Source organism: Octopus bimaculoides, chromosome 7, assembly GCF_001194135.2.
Source record: "Octopus bimaculoides isolate UCB-OBI-ISO-001 chromosome 7, ASM119413v2, whole genome shotgun sequence".
NCBI classification, from domain to species: domain Eukaryota; kingdom Metazoa; phylum Mollusca; class Cephalopoda; order Octopoda; family Octopodidae; genus Octopus; species Octopus bimaculoides.
This window is the reverse complement of record NC_068987.1, coordinates 65173712-65195352: the sequence shown is the minus strand read 5'-3', so window position 1 is coordinate 65195352 and position 21641 is coordinate 65173712. Positions and strand designations below refer to the sequence as shown.

Below are 21641 nucleotides of genomic sequence, written 5' to 3'. Positions count from 1 at the left end.
TGTTACATTAAAATCTTCCATTGTAATTTTATGTAAGAAAATGTAGCCTTGTTCCAAACGTAATTTCATTTTACTAAAACCCTCTAAATTCTTGATTGTTTACAGAACTGTTTGAAGCACAGGTAGGTGTGTTTCAGTAGAAATATTGTCTCAAAGGGGTTACGATGGCAGAACAATTTAAGGAGTGATTTGTCTGCCCTTTTCACAAGCAAAGAAACACCATCATAGGTTTTTATTATGTTATTTTTAATTTGTAAACTTTATGTGGTTGTTTATTGCAGCTCCAAAAGTTCAAAGCCCCCAACAAACTGTAAGATTTAATTCAAAGAAGAACAGCAGCAACAGCAACAAGATGCCAAAGAAGCAACAGCAACCAAAGCAACAACAAGCATCACATCGGCCAATTGATACCTTTGCTTCAAGACCCATTATTTCGAAAGCTGAAATTCATTCTCAAGGGGCATCCAGTAGCCATGAGCCAGTATCATCAATACGAAAATCTACAGCAACAATGTATGATTTGACTTTTCACACTAACTGTACCTTTCTTTAATTCATTTTGTCTCTTTTCCTGTTACTGTCGTCATCACTTCCATCTCTACTGCCACTGTTTGGACCCAGGTTGGCTCTAGTCCAGCAGCTCTATGGTTCATACATAGTCAATAGCTATGTGTAATGCATAGATCTGTTGTTCCAGATATACCATATCTGAGTTTAACCGAAGATACTGTACACATTGGTATACAGTGACTGTTGTTGCAATTTAACCTTATCAGACCAAAAGTGTTCAGGTTGTGGCTATTTAGTCTTTTTGCAGGATTAGATGTAATCCTTCGTTTCTTTTTTAAAAACAGTAGTGTGTTATTTGAGAGAGATTTGGCTGTTATTTCTATCAGATCAAACAAGACTGTATATTATAGAGATTATTTTGTTGGCTCAATATGTGATGGTCAATCATGTAAGGTACTCTGTCACCATCTGGATACATTGTCTTTTTTCTTTATCTTTTCACTGTCCAGTCAGTTCATATGTGGACACAGATGGGCATGTGTCTGCCAGTGGTGACCAGCAGTCATTGTAGATTTGGTCAGTGCCAACAGTTGTTACTTCTATGAACCTACAATTGGTGCTGTGTACTTCAGCATTTAGACTTAATCTCGCTATTGATACTATTGCTACTTTTATGTGTATGCATTTTCTATGTTTGTCTGAAATGAGTGTGAGGATTGGACAATGGTTTTAAAATGGTATTGTACTAGCATTCTAGAGTGTTAGATATGTGTCTAGGTGTTGATGTGTTGGTGGGGATGACAATGATGAAAACAAGGAAGATGGTGGTCACAGTAAGGGTGATGATTTGAAAGTAGTGGAAACCATTTGGTTTCATTTAGTAAGTACTTTATTTTTTGCTATTTTTTCTGTTTCTCCATGAAAGGTCAAATGGTCCAAAGCAAAAGCCAACAATACCTTGGAGTGAGAGCGATGACAGTGATAAAGAGAAAACTGATTCATGGACTGATACTGATGTTTCCTCCCTTCTGAATGACCAACATTATAACACTCCAGCCAAGTCCCCTGCAACCCCAGCAAGGAGTGTAGCCCTTGACAAAGCTCAGCCATCACATCTTGCGGAGTACCCTAAAAAGCAGCCAGTTCCTTTGCCCCGTAAAAATGTCAGTTCTGATTTTGATGCTGAAGACAGGTAAGTGTCATGTTATATTTTGAACTGTTGAGTATATTCTTGAATATAATCAAGTTTTCTCAAATAATAATAATGATAATGATAATGATAATAATAATCCTTTCTACTGAAGGTACAAGTCCTTGAAACTTTTTGAGGGAGGGGTAGAGTCAATTACATCAACCCAGTACTTGACTGGTACTTAACTTATCAACCCTGAAAGGATGAAAGGCAAAGTTGACCTCGGCAGAATTTGAACTCAGAATGTAAAGACAGACGAAATACCACTAAGCATTTCACCCAGCATGCTAACGTTTCTGCCAGCTCACCACCTTCATATTTTTTCACAATTGCATGATTGCACAATAAGCAAATGTCTTCAACCAAGGCCTTGGTTTAACTAAAAGCATGTTAGTAAAATTTGTTCAACAGAAACCGTGCTGAAACCTGTCCTATATGTATCTATGTTTATCTTTTGCAAAAGATATAAATATCAGTGTAAAACTGTGCTCATTGAAAGAAGTCCTTTGCATTAGATTTCAAGCATTCAAGCACTCACTGAAAATTCTTGCTATCAGAAATGCAACAGACTAGTTATAAACCCAACAACCCTATTGTTTTCAAATTGAATTCAAAAACAGAATATCAAATAAGCAAAAACTGGTTAGGCTTAAGGTGTTGAGTCTTTTGGCATATTGTTGATAACAAGACCTGCACCACTGACAATTCATTAAATAGCTTAGTACCTTAATCAACCATGTGTGACTTTTGAGAACCCTGAGTACACACTTATATCTTCATCTCGTTTTATCACCTGTTGTTGTTGTTGTTGTTGCAGCAGCATAGGTCTAGTTTAGTCTTTCATCTTCAGAACTATATAATAAAACCATGACTATCCTACATTTTATTTTGACATAGTATCTAGTGGTACATTGTTGAATACATCCTTCCATTTTTAGGATGGTAGAGTATAATCTTAAGAAAATTCAGATCCTATACTTATCTGGCTGATATATATCCCCCCCCCCCACATACACACACACAGAAGGAGAGAGGCATGTTAATATTGTTCATAAGAGTACCCTTCAATCATTGGGCAATAAAATGTTCTTACGAAGACCTGTTGAATCAAGTGAAGTCATTGTTGTGGCTGATGCCAGTACCACCTGAGTGACACCTGTACTGGTGGCATGTAAAAAGCACCATTCAAGCGTGGTCGATGCCAGTACTACCTGACTGGCCCTCATGCCAGTCAGGTGGCACATAAAAAGTACCCACTGCACTCTCGGAGTGGTTAGCGTTAGGAAGGGCATCCCAGCTGTAGAAACCTTGCCAGATCTGATTTGAGCCTGGTACAGCCATTTGGCTTGCCAGTCCTCAGTCAAACTGTCAACCCATGCCAGTGGACGTTAAATGATGATGATGATGATGTTGGTATTATTATTTACACCAAGGTCTGCCTCATACAGCAAATCTGTGATCATAGGGTTACTGGATCAAAGGGGTACTGTATTATCATAGGGTTATTGTGATCATAGGGGTACTGTATTATCCTTGGTGTACTTCTATTTTTAAGATTGTAGGGTGTGATTTGTGAAAGTGTATGAGCCAAGTGGTTTAGAGTGTTGGGTTCACGATTGTTAGATCATGACATCAATTCTTGGACCAGATAATATCTTGTGTCCTTGAGCAAAGCATTTCATTCCACATTTCTCCACTTGACTCTTATAAGAGGAGTACCAACAACAGCTGGCTGGTTAGCCCTATGATGGGCAGGTATCCTATTCAGGGTGTAGTCTTGAATAATCAGTTGTTTAAAAGCCACAGAAACCCAGATATGTTACAATCTCATGATTCTATAGACTCAAGGCAGAGGGTGTAATTTGAAGGAAATTTGGCTCTTATTTTTGGCAGATCAAGTGACCATTAAAATTTTTTTTCTTTTTTACAGTAAAAAGTATTAACTTCAACTTTTTTTTCTCTTTACAGCAGTGATTTCGATGTAGGAAATAGTCTAACTGGTCATTCTAAAAAGACCCTAAATCGTCCAACAGCAATTCCTACAAAGGGTACAAAGGTTGCTGAGATTGGGAATATGATTCAGTCCCAACTTGAGGTTTGTCTTTTGTTTCAGTATCACTTCAGTCCCCGTACATGGATCACACTTTCCACAGTCCCCTTTTAACATATTTGAATAACTAATGGCTGGGTGAAATACCTAATGATGGCAACTGTATGAAAAACAATGAGTAAGCCAGGTGCTGTTATATTTTATGCTGTGAGCAAATAAATTTCAATTAAAATTGATAGTTAATCATGGTAAAGTGCAGCAAGGAATTTAAATTAATTAACCCTTTCATTACTATATTTCTGTTGAAATACATTATCTTTGTTTCAATTAAATATTAAAATAATGAAGTATTTAATGAATAACATGTCATTATCAAGTTGGTGTTTGGAACATAATTTAACTTGAAATTTTGATGGAAGGTTTTAATTTAGATCACTTTAAAATAGAAAGGTGGTATCATACAACCAAGGACAGGCTTAGATAGTTTGGCATTAAAAGGTTTGAATAATTTAACTCTTTTGATACCAACTTGCCCCTAAGACCACCTTTGGTTCTATGATAATAACTTGCCGTTTCATCATCATCATCATTTAATATCTGATTTCCATGCTGGCATTGGCTGGATGGTTTGAGAGGAGCTGGCCAGGCTCCAACTGTCTGTTTTGGTTTGGAATGGTTTCTATGGCTGGGTACCTTCCTAATGCCAATTACTTTACTGGATGTGTTTAGTGCTTTTTACATGCTAATGGCATGGGTGCTTAAAATTGGCATGGGCACAAATGTATTTTAGACCTCTTGGTTCAGTGAGGGAGTGGGGGGAAAGACTATTATAGAGGACATGAAAAATCTTCCATCAAAATTTCATGCTTATACTCCAAACACAGCTTAAGTAATGACACAGATATTTTAAGAAATTCTTCATTATTTTAAAAATTAACCAAAACAAAGGCAATGAATTTTAACAGAAATATGGTAAAGGCAGTATTAAATTACAATGTTGTAGTAAGTCTGCTTGATCCTTAACAGAGCAGTGACAACTTCAGACATGTTTCGGCCTTATTAGACTTTGTCAGTGCAATATAGTCTGTTCTCAATAGTTTCACTAATTCATTCTTTAGGAGTTGTATTTAACTCTGTGTGTGTGTGTGTGTGTGTTTTATGAAGACTTGATTTATGGGATTCCTATATGTATCTAATCAACAACGGAGCGACATCATTTTCTTCCTTTCCAAATATATATCTTAAATATATTTACTATGTAATTGGCATCAAAATTGCATTATCATTATGAAATAGCATAAAAATTCAATAGATAAATATAACAGCAATGTGTTCACTTCCCCTGTCTCTTTCCATTTATTCATGTGATGTTCTGTGTATTTACCTACGTTGTTAATATCACTCCTACCAATCTTTCTCACTATCTATCTCTACCCCTCTCTCTCTCTTGATCTTTACTCTCTCTCTCTATTTACCCCTCTCTCTTCCCTTCTATCTCTACCCTCTCTCTCTATCTTTACCCCTCTCTCTTTCTTTTGATCTCTATCCTCTCTCTCTATCTCTACCCATCTCTTTTGAAATATCAATATCCATTCGCCCCTCTTTTCCCATAACATCATACATTCCATTATCACCAACACTTACTCTCTCTTCATCATCATCATCATCGTTTAACGTCCGCTTTCCATGCTAGCATGGGTTGGACGATTTGACTGAGGACTGGTGAAACCGGATGTCAACACCAGGCTCCAATCTAATTTGGCAGAGTTTCTATAGCTGGATGCCCTTCCTAACGCCAACCACTCCGAGAGTGTAGTGAGTGCTTTTACGTGCCACCGGCACGAAGGCCGGTCAGGCGGTACTGGCAACGGCCATGCTCAAAATGGTGTGGAATGAAAATGAGGCTCTGGATTAAAAACGAGGCTCTGGAATGAAAACGAGGCTCTGGAATGAAAACGAGGCTCTGGAATGAAAACGAGGCTCTGGATTGAAATCGAGGCTCTGGATTGAAAACGAGGCTCTGGAATGAAAACGAGGCTTTCTTCCCTCGAGTTGCTTTCACACACTTTTTCAATTAATCAACAAACACACACACACACACACATACACACTTCATACCAGAAACATACCACATACATACACATCACATTCACACACATCATTGCAGAGTCCACTCTGTTGCATACATTCAGGCTAGGTCATCATTTTGGGGATACTTTCCTCTCTCCTTCCCTCCAGTCAAGGAAAGTAAGGGGGAAATACCTTACTCCCTGGCGGCGAGCTGGCAGAAACATTAGCATGCTGGGCAAAATGCTTAGCGGTATTTCACCTGTCTTTACATTTTGAGTTCAAATTCTGCCAACGTTGATTTTGCCTTTCATCCTTTCAGGGTCAATAAATTAAGTCGTAGTTGCATGCATCCCCCAAAATTTTGGGGCCTTGTGTCTAGAGTAGAAAAGAATACCTTACTCTCTGACTAAAAAATAAAAAAAGAAATATTTTCTATGAACACACATATCATGTTCATACACTCACACACATCAAACCCTCCTACACATATACCTTTCTATTCTCTCTCTCTCACACAAACATACATACACACAACACATATATACCCGCATACAACATAAACCCTGCTATCCATACATACAACCAATTTTATTTGTTATGATACTGGTAACTTGTCATAATGACGCATTTATTCTTCCAGATCATTGTAATTCCTGGCTATACTTAGATATCTTATGCACTGTCTCTTGTATGCTTAGTGCCTGTATTTCTGGTTTTATCTTGTTTATTCCTACACATTTGCAATTTCGTATGTTAATGAGTTAGGAGAGGTTACTCTACATTGATTAGCATCTGCTGACTATGACTGGTCAAGAACATCAAATGTGTATATTTAAGTTTGCAAATGGCTATGTGTGTTGTGAGTGTAATAATGTTTCTATATGTTTATAACCAGGATTGTGTTTGTGGTTTTGTTTGTACATATGTATATATATTAAAGGAGGTACAAACACTTTCACACACACACACACACATATACACATGATGGAAACTTTTGCTTACCAAATTCAATCACAAGGCTTCAGTCAGCCCAAGGCTGTAGAAAAGACACTTGCTCAAGTGCCATGCTGTGGGACTTAACCCAAAACCATGTGGTTGAAAAGCAAGCTTCCTAACCACACTGTACATGAATATTTGTTGCTTTTGATAGTATATGTTTATGAATGGACGTTTGTGTGTGACATTTTTGAGTTGTTGCATGTATGTGTGTGTATGTGTATGTACAGAATGTGCCGCCAAACAATTGAGAGCAAAACAAAAAAGGTAGAGACTAAGATACCAAACAGAAAAATTAATGACGTGACCCCAGTAAAATGACACACACCTTCAACAAGGTGTGTCAATGAAACAAACCAGACAACAAAACCATCCCCTTGCTTTCAATGATGCTCTTTATGCAGCTACAGAGGTGACTGCTTGTTAGGATCAGGTGACCCTTCACATGCTACCCACAACACCCATTACTGCAACTGCCAAAATGTCCTTGGCATCATGGAGTTGCTGGTCAGTCTCATCCTCTGGTCACACCACAGACATATTATTCCAAGAGCAGAAATCAGGAAATCTGAGAGATCATGTAATGTTGGGGGGGGGGGTCACAAATTATACAATTGTCATTGGTTTGCTCGACATGAACAGCCCTCTCTTCATCATGTAGGACTTCTACATGATGTCCTCATGCACCACATGTTTGATAGTGATACATTTTGCTTTTTTCCATTCCAGAATCGACCACATGTCAAATTTCCTGGTGCTGTTGATTTGATGAAGAAACCAGAATATACAGAGGTACTGCTATACTTGGTTATTTCCTCCAACCTGTTTTTACATTGTAACATTCTTTATGTTCATCTAACAGAAAATCTTTAGAAAAGCATGAAACATGTCTGCTATTCAAAAAGTCTCTCCTAACATAAACAAATTTTTCTACATTCATTTCAGTTATGTACATTGATGCTTTGCAAATAATATCTAAATCCGTTTTTGCCACATTCATAGTTGACTGGTTCCAGATTAATATTGTCTCTTCATGAAATTATGTGTTCTCTTCAATAGGCTTTCTTTACTGGTAATCCTTAACTGCATTGAAGTCAAAAGTAATGCCCAAGACAATAGCAATAGTTAGAGTGGTGGTGAAAGTTATGTTTAATATGAACTTGAATCCTCTTATGTTCTTCCTAAATTTGTCCATGGCATAGTTGTTCATATAACTTGAAACAGTTATGCAGTTGCCTCTGTACAAGGTGAAGCTTTGGAAGCATGTGCACTTAAGATTGTCAGAGTAAATAATCTAATGTGGTTCATGACAACAGCCACACCTTAGTTCCCATCAGAAACACCAACCTATAGGTTACCTTCCTTTTCACCCAACAGGAGTTGTCATGGAGTAATACTTACTTCCTAACATCCATAGCCATATACTAATATCAAGGTCACTAATTTTAGTGGATTACTTTCTAAAGTTGAGGGTTTAAAGAAAGGATTTTGATATACAAAGATAAATATTTATGATATCAAACAGAGTCAACTCGCCTGTTACTTTGTTCATAATTCCACAAAAACCTTTGTTGGCAGTACTACAATTTCATTGGACTAATCCACTTCTTCAAATATCAGAATTACTGTCATAAACAGAGTTCCCTATTAGCTAATCTTAATCCGTTATTTAATAGCATAATTTTCACAAAAACTTCACTAAAGTTTTACTGGAATTGACTGCAAAAGTGATTCATGCAGACACATGATGCTGATCATCGTTGTGTGTGCTTCTGCCTTATTTGGTACAACTCATCAGAGATTGCATTTTTGCCTGTCTTCTGTAAATGGAAAGATTATATATATATATATATATATATATATATATATATATATTAAGGCCATCCCTAAATCAAAAATTTGATGTGCATAAATAGCACATTTCCTGGCAGTTTGGTCAATTAATTGATTATTATTTATAGAATAAATGGTGTGTTTCAGAAAAATGCAAACATACTATAGAGAATATTCAAGTAAGCAATACGAATTTTAGCCTTTGATGTGATGCGTAATGAAATTCACTAGGCAAGTGTAAACAAGTTTTATGCAAATTATTTACAGACAATAAAATGGAGGATTAGGTGGCATGGTTTCAGTCATATTTAGAAGTAGTTGTCATCTGTTTTCTTTTCTTTTTTTTTTTTTCATGCTAATGATGTTGATGATGATGATAATTATAATCATGAGGATGATAATACTAATGGTCTATTTTTCAGGCTGATGACTCTGACTTTTCAAAGATTTCTCTCTTGGATGAAGATATTAACGATAACAGACTCAGAAATCCAAAGTAAGAATTTGACTGTTTTCTTTCATCATCATACATATCTTTATTTCTGCAGAGAACTAAAAATAGATCTTATATGGAGAATGATACTATTAAAATCAGAGAGAAAAACTTTCTCACTGTCAAGAAGTATGTCATCTTGGTGGTAGATGTTCTGTGTATGATTACGTTTAATGCATTGTTATGCACTCAGATATACATACACACACACACATCATAAGGTGTTGAAATTGTGATGATATTTGGTTGACAACTGATGAGAGGTTAAGCATATCTACATCTTTTGTACGTGTAGATTTTTTTTCCCTATTTTATTGTTTTTTTTTGTTGTTCCCCTGCACCACGTTTTCATTAATATATATAATACACACACACACACACACACATATAATCATCATCATCATCACTTTCCTTGCTTGCTAATATGGGTTTGACAAGTCTCCATGGTCAGATTCAGCACATATTTGTGTGTGCTCCTCACCCAGGTTGGTTGAAGGACTCTATCTTGCTCATGAGTTTATTTTTGACTTAGATTCTATGGCTGGAAGCACTTCCTAAAACCAACTACTTTACAGAGTTTATTAGGTACTTTTTTCTGACACCAGAACTGGAAAGGTGTCATGTTCTCAACAAGGCTAAATGGTTCTTTCAATCTTATATTACGTACACAAATATGCAACAGGCTTCTACGCAGTTTCCAAATTTCATTCACTGCAGTTGAAGACACTTGCCCCAGTTGCTGTTCAGTAGAATTGACTCTGTGAACCAAGCTTCTTAACATGACAGTTATACCTATTGCTCATCTATACACTCACACACACACACACACACACACACACACAGGTATAGTTATGTGGTTTTGAGTTCAGTCCTACTGTGTGGTACCTTAGGTAAGTCTCTTCTACTATAGCCCTAAGCAAGTAGAAACTACTTGGGGCAGTTAGTCTTTTAATTAAGTAAAAGACATGCAAACACATATGTGTGTGTGCGTGTGTGTGTGTGTCCATCCTTGTCTTCAAACTGCATAGCAGTTGCAAATAAGTTTTTAAAACTTGATGGATATGGCAATGATGATGATGATGGTTATGTTTATATAGCACAGAGCTGATGTTGATGATCATGTTGGGAGTGGTGGTGATGTTAACAATATTGGACAATTACTGCTATGGCTGCCTTATTTCATTTCACATACAGATATACATCCACACCAGCTAGCCGCACAGCTCTTGACACTGAGGTCTCTACTAACACCTACAGTACCAGTAAGTGGGGATCCTCCTCTAAAGGTAAGTGCTTTGCAGCTACTACTTACATCATATCTTTCACAAACACCCTTTATTTCTTGTCCTCTTCCTTTATCTTAGCTCTCTGATCCCTTCCTAAGATTTTATAACAATTATCGTCATCATCATCGTTTAACATCTGCTTTCCATGCTAGCATGGGTTGGATGATTTGACTGAGGACTGGCAAGCCAGAAGGCTGCACCAGGCTCCAATCTGATCTGGCAGAGTTTCTACAGTTGGATGCCCTTCCTAACACCAATATAAAAGAGATCTCATAACACATGGGGTTATATTGGCCCTTAACAAAATATGGAAGGATTTGAACTTAAAAGTGTAAGCGAATAAAGTAATAAATTGCAGAAATGAAGTTTTGCAGGTCCCACAAAACATACATGGAATAGTATTTATTTGATATTTTAATGCCAAGGATATTAGACACTGAAAATACCAATATGAGACAGAAAAGAGAAATACACCTCTAATTCACAATTTCTCTCTTTTTTAACAAACATACTTTATAGTCTTACTCTAAAGGAGTGGCTGTGTGGTAAGTAGCTTGCTTACGAACCACATGGTTCCAGGTTCAGTCCCACTGTGTGGCACCTTGGGCAAGTGTCTTCTACTATAGCCTCGGGCCGACCAAAGCCTTGTGAGTGGATTTGGTAGATGGAAACTGAATGAAGCCCATCGTATATATATATATATATATATGTGTGTGTGTGTGTCTGTGTTTGTATCCCCCAACATCACTTGACAACTGATGCTGGTGTGTTTGCTTCCCCGTAACTTAGCAGTTCAGCAAAAAGAGACCGATCGAATAAGTAGCAGGCTTATAAAGAATAAGTCCTGGGGTCGATTTGCTTGACTAAAGGCAGTGCTCCAGCATGACCACAGTCAAATGACTGACACAAGTAAAAGAGTATATTGATTACATCACATGTTTTTATCTGTCAATGGTTAGAGAAGTCCTAACCATTGACAGATAACAACATTTGATGTAATCAATTTGTTTACATTTAGAGCAAGGCTACAAAGTATGAGTGGAGATGCGTGGCTTAGTGGTTAGGGTGTTGGACTCCTGATTGTAAGATTGTGGGTTTGATTCCTGAACCAGGCAACACGTGTTCTTGAACAAGACACTTCATTTCACGTTGCTCTAGTTCACTCAGCTGGCAAAAATGAGTAATTCTGCAATGGACTGGCATCCCATCCAGGGGCAAAATATATATGCCATGAAACTGGGAAACCAGTCTTTATGAGTCAGTATGACTAAAGAAAGTAACTTTAACTTTATAAAGTATGAACCTGATTAGTTCTTAGTCTTGGTACTTTTGGCAGAGAAAAAAATACCCTTCTGATAATAGAGATTAGTAACTTATAAGTACTTTATGGTTTATACCAATTTGAGTCAAGTCAAACTGGTCTGTCTAATTTACATAACAGATGTATTGGAAACATAGATCAACTAATTAATTAACAATGTACTATATGATGGTTCTTTGATTCATTTGAAGTATAAAATGTACCTTAACGAACATAGTATTTTGCCTTTCTGTGGAAAATTAAACAAAGTTAATATACCACATGAGTTATTTTTTAATGCAAACACTTCTCCGGCTGTCAACTCCTGTCAAAATGTCCAACCCATGCTAGCATGGAAAACGGATGTTAAATGATGATGATGATGATGATGACATCACATTGAAGAAAAGCTCTTCTTCACCAGTATGCTATGTTAGATATTAGAATAGTTTCTCTCTCCTTAGCACTAAGTGATTAAGAAATAACCTTCATCATTATCACCATCATCATCATTTTAGCAATCATTCTCCATCCTTGCATAGGTCAGAGTTTATTGAGGCAGATTTCCTATGGCCAAATGCCCTTCCTGTCACCAAAACTTACCTGTTTTCAAGCAGGGTAATATTTCCCTATGATCATACATGTTTTCTCAGAATATTGGAAATGAATAATACTGCTTATATGACAGTGACGTTCATTTACAACTACCAAGACAAGGAGACCCGAATACATACACATACATACAATAAGCTTCTTTTGATTGCCCTCTATCTAATTTACTCACAAGGCTTTGGTCAGCTCAGTGCTATACTAGAAGACACCTGTCCAAGGTGCCATGCAGTGGAACTGAACCCAAAACCGTGTGGTTGGGAAGCAAATGTTTTAATCACACAGCCACATCTGTAGAGTTAAAAATAATATAGTTAAAATAATTTGAGCAGATGGCATTGTAGATACTCTGCAGTATAATCAATAGTAATCTCTCAATAGATATTTAATCTGAGCTCCAAATCTTGATCTTTTACTCATTCCTATCTCAAACCAGTGCATATAATGTTTTTAAATTAGCTTTTATTTAAATTTTGTGTTGTTTATATGTTTTATTTTATTTCTCATTGCCAGTGGTCAGCTCCTTGAGCAGTTTTGACTCCACCTAACACATGTGCTGAATCTTCCCGTCAACTCAAGTGGGTCTTTCCACTTTGACTTCTACTGTTATCAACCACAGAGAAATGTTTACAATCCAAAAATTTCGATATATGATCCTGTCATTTATGATTTTTTTTATTGTTAGTTTTTGCTGCTGCTGCTGCTGCTGCTTCTACTACTACTACTACCACCATCACCACCACCACTACCATCATCATCATCGTCATCATTATTAATTTTATTATACAGAATTGTCAAAGCGTTAGAAAAATTTGCTTTGCCTTATTCGTGCTTGCTCTGCATTCTGAGCTCAAATCCTGCTGAAGTCAACTTTGTTTTTCATCCTTTCAGGGTTGGTAAAATAAGGCACCAGTCACAAACCGGAGTCAATGCAAATGACTTTCCCTCTTCCCCAAGTCTGCTAGCATTGTGCCAAAATTTGAAACCATTATTATCATTATTATTATTATAATTATATAAGGTGGCCAGCATGCAGAATCATTAGCATGCTGGATGAAATGCTTAGCAGTATTTCGGCCGTTGCTACGTTCTGAGTTCAAATTCCGCCAAGGTCGACTTTGCCTTTTGTCCATTCGGGTTCGATTAATTAAGTACCAGTGAAACACCGGGGTCAATGTAATTGACCAGTTCTCTCCTCACAAATTTGAGGCCTTGTACCTTTAGTATAAAGGATTATTATAATTATTATTAGATGGTGAGCTGGCAGAGTCATTACTATACTGGACAAAATACTTAATGACATTTCATGTCTTTACATTCTGAATTCAAATTCTGCTAAGGTCAGCTTTGCATTTCACCCTTTCAGGGCCAATAGAATAAGCACCAGTTGAGCACTGGAGTCGATGTAATCAACTAGCTCCCTCCCTATAAAATTTCAGACCTTGTGCCTATAACAGAAAGAATTATTAGTATTGTTGTTGTTGCTCAGAATTGGTAGAGTACCAGGCAAAATACCAGTGGTGTTCTGTTATGTCCCCTTTTCATTCTGAAGTCCCACTTTGTCAACTTTGTTTTCTATTACTCACAGGTTGACAAATTAAATATCAATAATGTAGAGAAGTCATTTTAAAAACTATGTTAGCCAGTCAAAATTTTAAAAAATCTTTATTATAATTATTACTTAGTGGTTTATTACAATTTATTATAATTATTACATGTGGATAATAAAATTATTAGTACTTTGTAACATATGAATAAAATGATAATTTATTTTCAAATGCAGAAACTCTGTTAGAACAGCAAAAATTTTGGGTAAATTACCCTTACAAAACAGAAAAATTTGTCAACAAATAGTCAATTTGACAAATTTTTCTGCTTTGTAAGGGTAATTTACCCAATATTTCTGTTGTTCTGATGGCATTTCTCTGTTTGAAAATAAATTATTTTATTTGTATCTTACAATACAGATTTCAGTGCTTATAAAATAAACAAACGTTTAGTTTGTTTTGTTAGTCTTTATTATAATTATTGCTAGCAGATAATGATTAAATTATTAGTGCTTTCTTACAATAAATGGTTTCAAATTTTGGCACAAAGCCAGCAATTTGGAGGGTGGGTACTTATTTTATCGACCTCAAAAGGATGAATGGCAAAGTCGGCTTTGGCGGTATTTGAACTTAGAACATAGAGACAGATGAAATGCCACTATGCATTTCGCCCAGTCTGCTGATGATTCTGCCACCTCACCACCTTTTACTTTTTTATAATTATTACTATAAAATTATAAGTGTACCCAGCAAAATATATCAGGCAATTAGTTACATCTCTTTGTCTTGAGTTCAAATCCTGCTGTAGTTAGCTGGCCTGCCATGCTTTTATGACTGACAGAAAAAACTACCAATTAAGTTTTCACGTTGATATAACTGCCTATTTCCTCTAGCCTCTGTAACTCAAAGGATAAGTCCTGGTATCCTTGTACTTTGCTATTTTCTCTGTACCCCTCATTGACTTGCTCATCATTTGGAACTGTTAAGTCATTATTATTATTATTCAGTAGTCTTAATCTTATCATGTTCTTTCACTGCAATACCAAGCACAGTTCTGTGTGCCTTGGGTATGTGCACTGGTTTGTTATGGTGCTCTTATTTTCAGTTTTGAAAGTGCTCTACATAGGATATGTGCGGTGCCTAGTAGTGCTATTTTCTGTATGTTATATAGCACTACTAGGCACCATGCACATCCTACATATTATCATTATTAAGTTTTATGCCTATTTCCTCTGTACATCTGTTCAAATCTTTAGGGATAGTTCCTAATATACCTACAATTACAGGGATTTATTTTACCCACACTTTCCATAGCCTCAGTAACTCAATGGCCAGGTACTCTTCTGTTTTCTCTATACCTCTCATATTGACTTTCTCATCATTTGGGACTGTGAACTCAATTACCTGGTACTTTGTATTCTTTTTGTCTACTACAACTAAATCAGGCCTTCTAGCTTCTATTACTTTGTCAGTCTGAATGTTTGAATATTATTCGTATACCTTCATAACACAGTGTAGGTAAAAATGCACCAGAGTCTTTAGTCATATGTCAAGTCACAACAAGTACCTCAGACAGATAATACTTTCCTTAAGATGCGTGCTGTGCCCAATAAGGCTGCTTTTTGCAAGACATCAATTTTGCATGGGATTTCAGTTGCCTTAGGAAGTCTTTAAGTTTCAATGGAATTGAGCCCAATGCTCTGATCACCACTGGTATCACTTTTACATTACCCTATTATTATTATTATTATTATTAAGGCAGTGAGCTGGCAGAATCGTAAGCATGCTAGGCAAAAATGCTTAGTCATCACCTTAATCCAGTATCAGCAAATCTATTGAACTTTATTGATCCTCACACACATACACATATGCACACTCACCACATTCATCCCCCCACCTTCTACCACCACCACCACCACCACCACCATATGTGTCATCTCCCAGAATACCTCTCTAATCATGTCATTATAATTATTATTCCTAATTATGTTAAGAAATAATTTCTTCTGGGTTACTAAAGATAACTTTTACTTATGGGTTGGAGTAGGAGGTCAATGCTCCTGTTTGAGGTTAAAGGTCATTGCTTATGAAACGGGTTTTAACTAAACACAACTGTCACTTGATATCAATATCACTTGCATTAACATCTTAGTTAATTCTTAATTAGATTCATTAAGTTATTTCTAATTGGAAACACTGAACCAAACTAAGATACCTTGTTATGTTGAACATTAACATGATTGCCTATCCTGCTAGCACTAAGTGACTGGTAAGTTATCTTGTAGAAATAAAACAACAGAGTTAAAATAGCAGAAACAATTTATAATATTGAATTTGAGGAGATGGAAAGGCAGGTAACCTATAATACAATTGCTAACGTGATTGCCAAGCAAACAATTGATAGATATATTGGTTTAAGTTCAATCAGTGTTCAAGTTGTTCTTTTTTGACTCAAACTGGTGCCTATATGGCTAAGCACTAACGATAATAATTATATATTTTATTTTTGTTATATTTTACTAATCAAGAGTTATTTGTTTTTGTTTTTTTAAAGAAAACGTTTTTTGAAATATATACAATTATACTATGTTCTATTATACTACACTGTTTATTCATTCTGTCACTATTATGACTTTCTCATTGGTTGTTATTTTTGGCAACTGGTGAACATTAAAAATTTATACTGCATGTAATGAGCATTCTCTTCCTCTTTCGTTTATGCACTTTAGTGAACACACATACACATAAATGCATACACACTCACATATTCCCCACTTCTGTCATCTTCTCAAGTCAAGTTGCTTCCTTTCAATATCCTTATCAGCAACCGTTGCATAGCTGTCTACTATTCTCTCTCTCTTTTTTCTCTCTTTCATTCCTATCTCTAGAGCTTTTGTAATTCTATTCTCTTCTATCACACTTTCACTCTTACTCAACTTTCACCTAATAGTTGGGTAGGAAAGAAACATATGGAAGCAACCTAGTGTGGAAGGGTCACTCTGTGAGTCTTGCCAAAGACACAACAACCTCTCTAGTGCTGGAGCCTTGATTAACTACATCTCATTCATTCTGAAAGTAGTTGCTGATAGAAAAGGCATCCAGCTGTAGAAATCATGTAAAAATATGAGACATCGAAATGAGACACAGTCTTTCCTATCTAGGAGGACAGTAACTTTAAATAAGAGCTCACTTTGACTGTGATAACATGCCCAACCTGTGCCAGCATGCAAAGCAGACATAAAATTATAACCAGGTTGATCTATACATATATATATATAAGCATGCAGACACATGCACACACATTCACACACCTTTAATAGCTGAATGGTTGCAAAGAAAGATGATGAAATGAACAAGATCCCCTTTTCCAAATACCTTTTCGTTACAACCTTGCTACAGTGCAGGTGGTTGGCCAAAATATACTCTAAAAATCCACTAATCAAGAAGAGAAATCATGCATGTATGTGCACACACATACACACATACACACATACATGTTATATTGAAAACACAATTTCAAGTTTGATCATATTTATTTAATTCTTTTTATATATAAAATTTGAGTTGTAGTATTTCTATATTAGATCTTTGTTTAGTTCAGGTTCCATTTGCATTTCTAAAATTTCTCAATTTAAATTTCTGGATAAAATGGTTATAATGTCAAATTTGTTGTTTTATAGTTAGCATGAATCTTGGGAATGATGCATTTTTCTTTTTTTTCCTGACATCATTGATGATTAAATATTTCACCATTGACTCTAAGTTAATTTCATTCATCAATTTCTGTACTTAGTATCTTTCAAAAGTACTGTACCTGCGTTAATTTTTGATTTATATTTTATCAAAAAAGCTCCTATTTACTTATCTTCTCATTTTTTATTTACTGAGAAATTCTGTATAGATTGTTTGTAGTCATGGCTGTAAGGCTAAGAAGCTCACTTTTCAACCATGTGGTATTGGGTTCGGACCCGTTGCTCAGCATCTTTGTCAAGTGTCTACTACTATAGCCCCAGGCCAATTAATGCTTTGTAAGTGAATTTGGTAAACAGAAACTGTGTGGATGCCTATCGTATATACTTGACATGCAATGTTGGTTTGTTTACATCTCTGTAACTTAACAGTTCAGCAAAAGAAACCAAAAGAATAAGTATCACACTTAAAATAAGTACTGCAGTCAATTTGTTCAACTAAACCTTTAGCCTGGCAACTGTCCGATGACTGAAACAAGTGAAAGATAAAAGATATGAGCCAAATAGCTCGAAACTGACTGGTCCTACGATGCTGTCAGCTGCTGGAGGGTGGTAGGGATTCGCTCCCCCTGCTAGCAATATATTGTATATAAAGGGTGCAGAGCATGCACCAAAAACCAGCTGGTGGACAATCTGCCAGGGGTTAAACTAGTAGTAACATTCATCTGTCACTTTGATGTGGCTACTCACTTAACTGATAAAAGATAATGCTTTCTATCTAGTTTTGTTTCGTATTTCACAGTCTAGTTTACTACAATAGCTCCTCATTGTAAAAGTACACAGCACCCTAGTAATAAAATTAGGAACAATTACTCATTACTGAAAGTAACTTGGAGTTAGCAGCCAAAAATCTGGTGATGATATCATCAATAATAAAATCATGTTCATGATCCTTGATAGACAAGAGAACTTTATTGATCTAAAACTAACCTTGGGATTAACCCTTTTGTTACCATTATTTCTGTTGAGATACACTGCCTTTGTTTCAAATAAAACTTTCAAAATAATAAAGAATTTGGTAAAATAAGTATCTTATTAAACCTGTATTTTTAAGGTGGTGAGCTAGTAGAACTGTTAGCTAGCCAGGAAAAATGTTTAGCATCATTTCGATCATCTTTATGTTCTGAGTTCAAATTTGCCAAGGTCACCATTGCATTTCATTCTTTCAGGGTCAATAAACTAAGTACCAATTGCATACTGGAGTTGATATAATTGACTAGCCCTCTCCAAAAGAAAATGTTGGGCCTTGTGTCTATAACAGAAAGGATTATTAAGCCTGTATTTAGAACATAAATTAGCTTGAAATTTTGATGGAAGGTTTTAATTTAAATTGCTTTAAATCATGAAATTTACATCATAAAACCAAGGGCAGGCTTAAACGGGTTGGTATCAATAAGGTTAATAAATGAATGTGAATAAGCCTTGATAAAAAGATCAAATTTGCACATAGTTGTGTTTTCAATATAACTTGTTTGTTTAAAAAGATTTTCTTTTAACAAACTTTATATAAAATCCCACCCTTTTTTTTTCTCCAGTATCATACTTTTTAAAAATTTTCTGTAATTTCTAATGTAAATTTCTTTGTTTTGATAAAGAGTCAGGGGACCAGTATATAGATTATTTTGTCAGACCCACAATGTCTCAGAAAATCAAAAAGCACATTCAGTGTGTCATTTTATAATCTACACATTCTGATAAGAGTCATCTTATGCAAACTTACAACAAAAATTATAGAAATAGAATAATAAATAAATATATATAATATTGTAGTATAAATTGACAACTGCGTGGAAACATTTTTAATCCTGAAAGGACTAAAAATGCTAAAATAAAATAAAATATTCATATACTTATACACAAATAATATTCATCATTCTTAATGTGTTTCTCATCAAGTTATCATTATTTTGCAAACATACAAACATTTTAACTTATTATGAAGATAAAAATTCCGTCCACTTTGATTTGTATATACAATTCTGAGATTTTTTTGAAACCGTCCATATGTTTACATATGCGTTTATATGTATGCTTCTATCCATACAAGTTTTTAAAATATATAAATATAAGCATACGAGTACGTAATTTTGATTACACTTTCACTGAAAACTTTTCAAGAAAAAAATTGTTTTACTTAGATATTTACATATTTAACCAATTCACATAATCAAAGGAATTTGTAAGTTTTTATTTTTATCTCCAATCGCCAAAAATTTATCCAAGTACTGGTTATAAATGCTCATTGTTTTTAAATATACAAACACATATGTAATGTAACTCTGTGTGTGTATATGTTGTTGTTTTTTCTGTTTTGTCACTTTCTACATTTTTCTTTTGATATTACATATTTCAGCCTATCCTCATTCTTCAATCACCATTTTTTATTTCATATACTATTATTACTCTGCAGTATCTGGCCTCAAGTTAGAGACACTGCCATGTCATGGTTAAGTGTTCAGTTGTAATCCGTTTATTATTTAACAATGATAAACAACAGGTATTTTATGTTGCTCTTTAAGTAAAATACAGATCTTGGTTTGCTGCAAACTACAGTTAAATTTCTGTTGGATGAATCATGTGAAATATTATCTGCATTGTAAAGGAACTGCTCTTCAGTATTCAATTCCAACAGAGAACTGCCAATACTTTAAGTGATGTAATGTCATAACCATTAGTAAATACTTCAACAGATTCAGATATCAATTGATGTTACAAGCATCAGAGGTCCAAGATATGAGGAAGGTTGATGCATTACAAACACAATTAGACTGTGTAGAAGTCAGAAAATCAATGATAGTGATATATTCATTATAACATAAATGGATTAGTTTTCATTAAATATCTGTTTATGTTAAATTGAAGCATATGATTGTTTTTTTTTTTATTTTGTGTGTTTGTTTGTTTGTTTGTTTGTTTTATATATAATATTTGGATGCCTATCACACTTGATTCATCCAACTGTATTGAAGTATGAGCAATAACTTCTATTTAACCTTCATTTCAGTCTGTTGAGGTTAAGCCAAAACTTAAAGTTAATACTGGCGAAATAGCAATAGATGGAGAGTACATTGTAAATCATCAAAATAAAGTGTTGATTTTGACTTTTTTTACATTGTTTTACATTATCAGTTGTAGATACATGCATTATAATGACATACATACCAGGGGGCTGCTGAAAAGTTCCTGGCTTTGGGTAAAACAAAATACAGGATTTTGTTTAACATATTTCCCTCTCAGATTCACACACGTATTGAAGCAGTCCTTCAGTTTTTCTAAGCCCTGTAAAAGAACTTGGAAGGTTGGGCCTCCAACCAGGCCTTTCACAATACCCTTAAAAGCAGGAACTTTTCAGTACTCCATTGTACATGTATGTATGAATGTATGTATACACTTTTGCTCACATATTGATATCAACAAATACAGAAACATATACATGCACACACACACACACACACATATACACATATATATATATATATATATATATATATATATATATATATATATATATAAATATATATATATAACACTGCACTATCTTGCTTTTTTACCGATATATTTTCATATTTTGACAAATACTCAAGTTATGGTGAATGTATACCAGTCAATTATATTTTGTTTGTTGCCATTGTATGAATTAAAGAAATGATTTTTATTAACTAATTTGTTTACTTATTTATTCAGTAATTTTTTTCCCCTTTTCTAATTTAACATTTTCAGACCTGATCTGGAACTGAACAATTTTCAGTTTAAATCCTACAAGGTGCAAATGTACGGATCATTAGATTTATCTTGTAGGAGAATATGATGAGGTTGTTTTGTATTATTTGGGGGGTTTTTTTGTTTTCTTTTTGTAGCCTTAGTATCATAGCTGAAGTAGTTGTAAACAGCAGGAGCACTGCATATTTAACCAGGGTTTCATTGGCTTGATGTTCTAAGTTTATGTTCTCCTACAAGGTGAAAGACAGCTACAGGGAATTACTTCTCAGTATTTTTCATCTGAAAT

At 35.1% G+C, this 21641-nt stretch overlaps 1 protein-coding gene across 1 annotated transcript in view; it reads left to right on the top strand.

Moving 5' to 3' along the window:
* The window catches only part of LOC106872833 (cilium assembly protein DZIP1L-like), a 62806-nt gene extending 41550 nt beyond the window's left edge, over nucleotides 1-21256 (top strand). Inside the window, exons 16-22 of the mRNA XM_014919959.2 lie at nucleotides 282-513; nucleotides 1436-1702; nucleotides 3671-3797; nucleotides 7548-7610; nucleotides 9074-9147; nucleotides 10339-10430; nucleotides 12853-21256. Coding sequence (XP_014775445.2) covers nucleotides 282-513; nucleotides 1436-1702; nucleotides 3671-3797; nucleotides 7548-7610; nucleotides 9074-9147; nucleotides 10339-10430; nucleotides 12853-12887 — 890 coding nt within the window. The 3' untranslated portion in view covers nucleotides 12888-21256. The remainder of the gene's footprint in view (nucleotides 1-281; nucleotides 514-1435; nucleotides 1703-3670; nucleotides 3798-7547; nucleotides 7611-9073; nucleotides 9148-10338; nucleotides 10431-12852) is intronic.
* The last annotated feature ends 385 nt before the right edge of the window (nucleotides 21257-21641 follow it).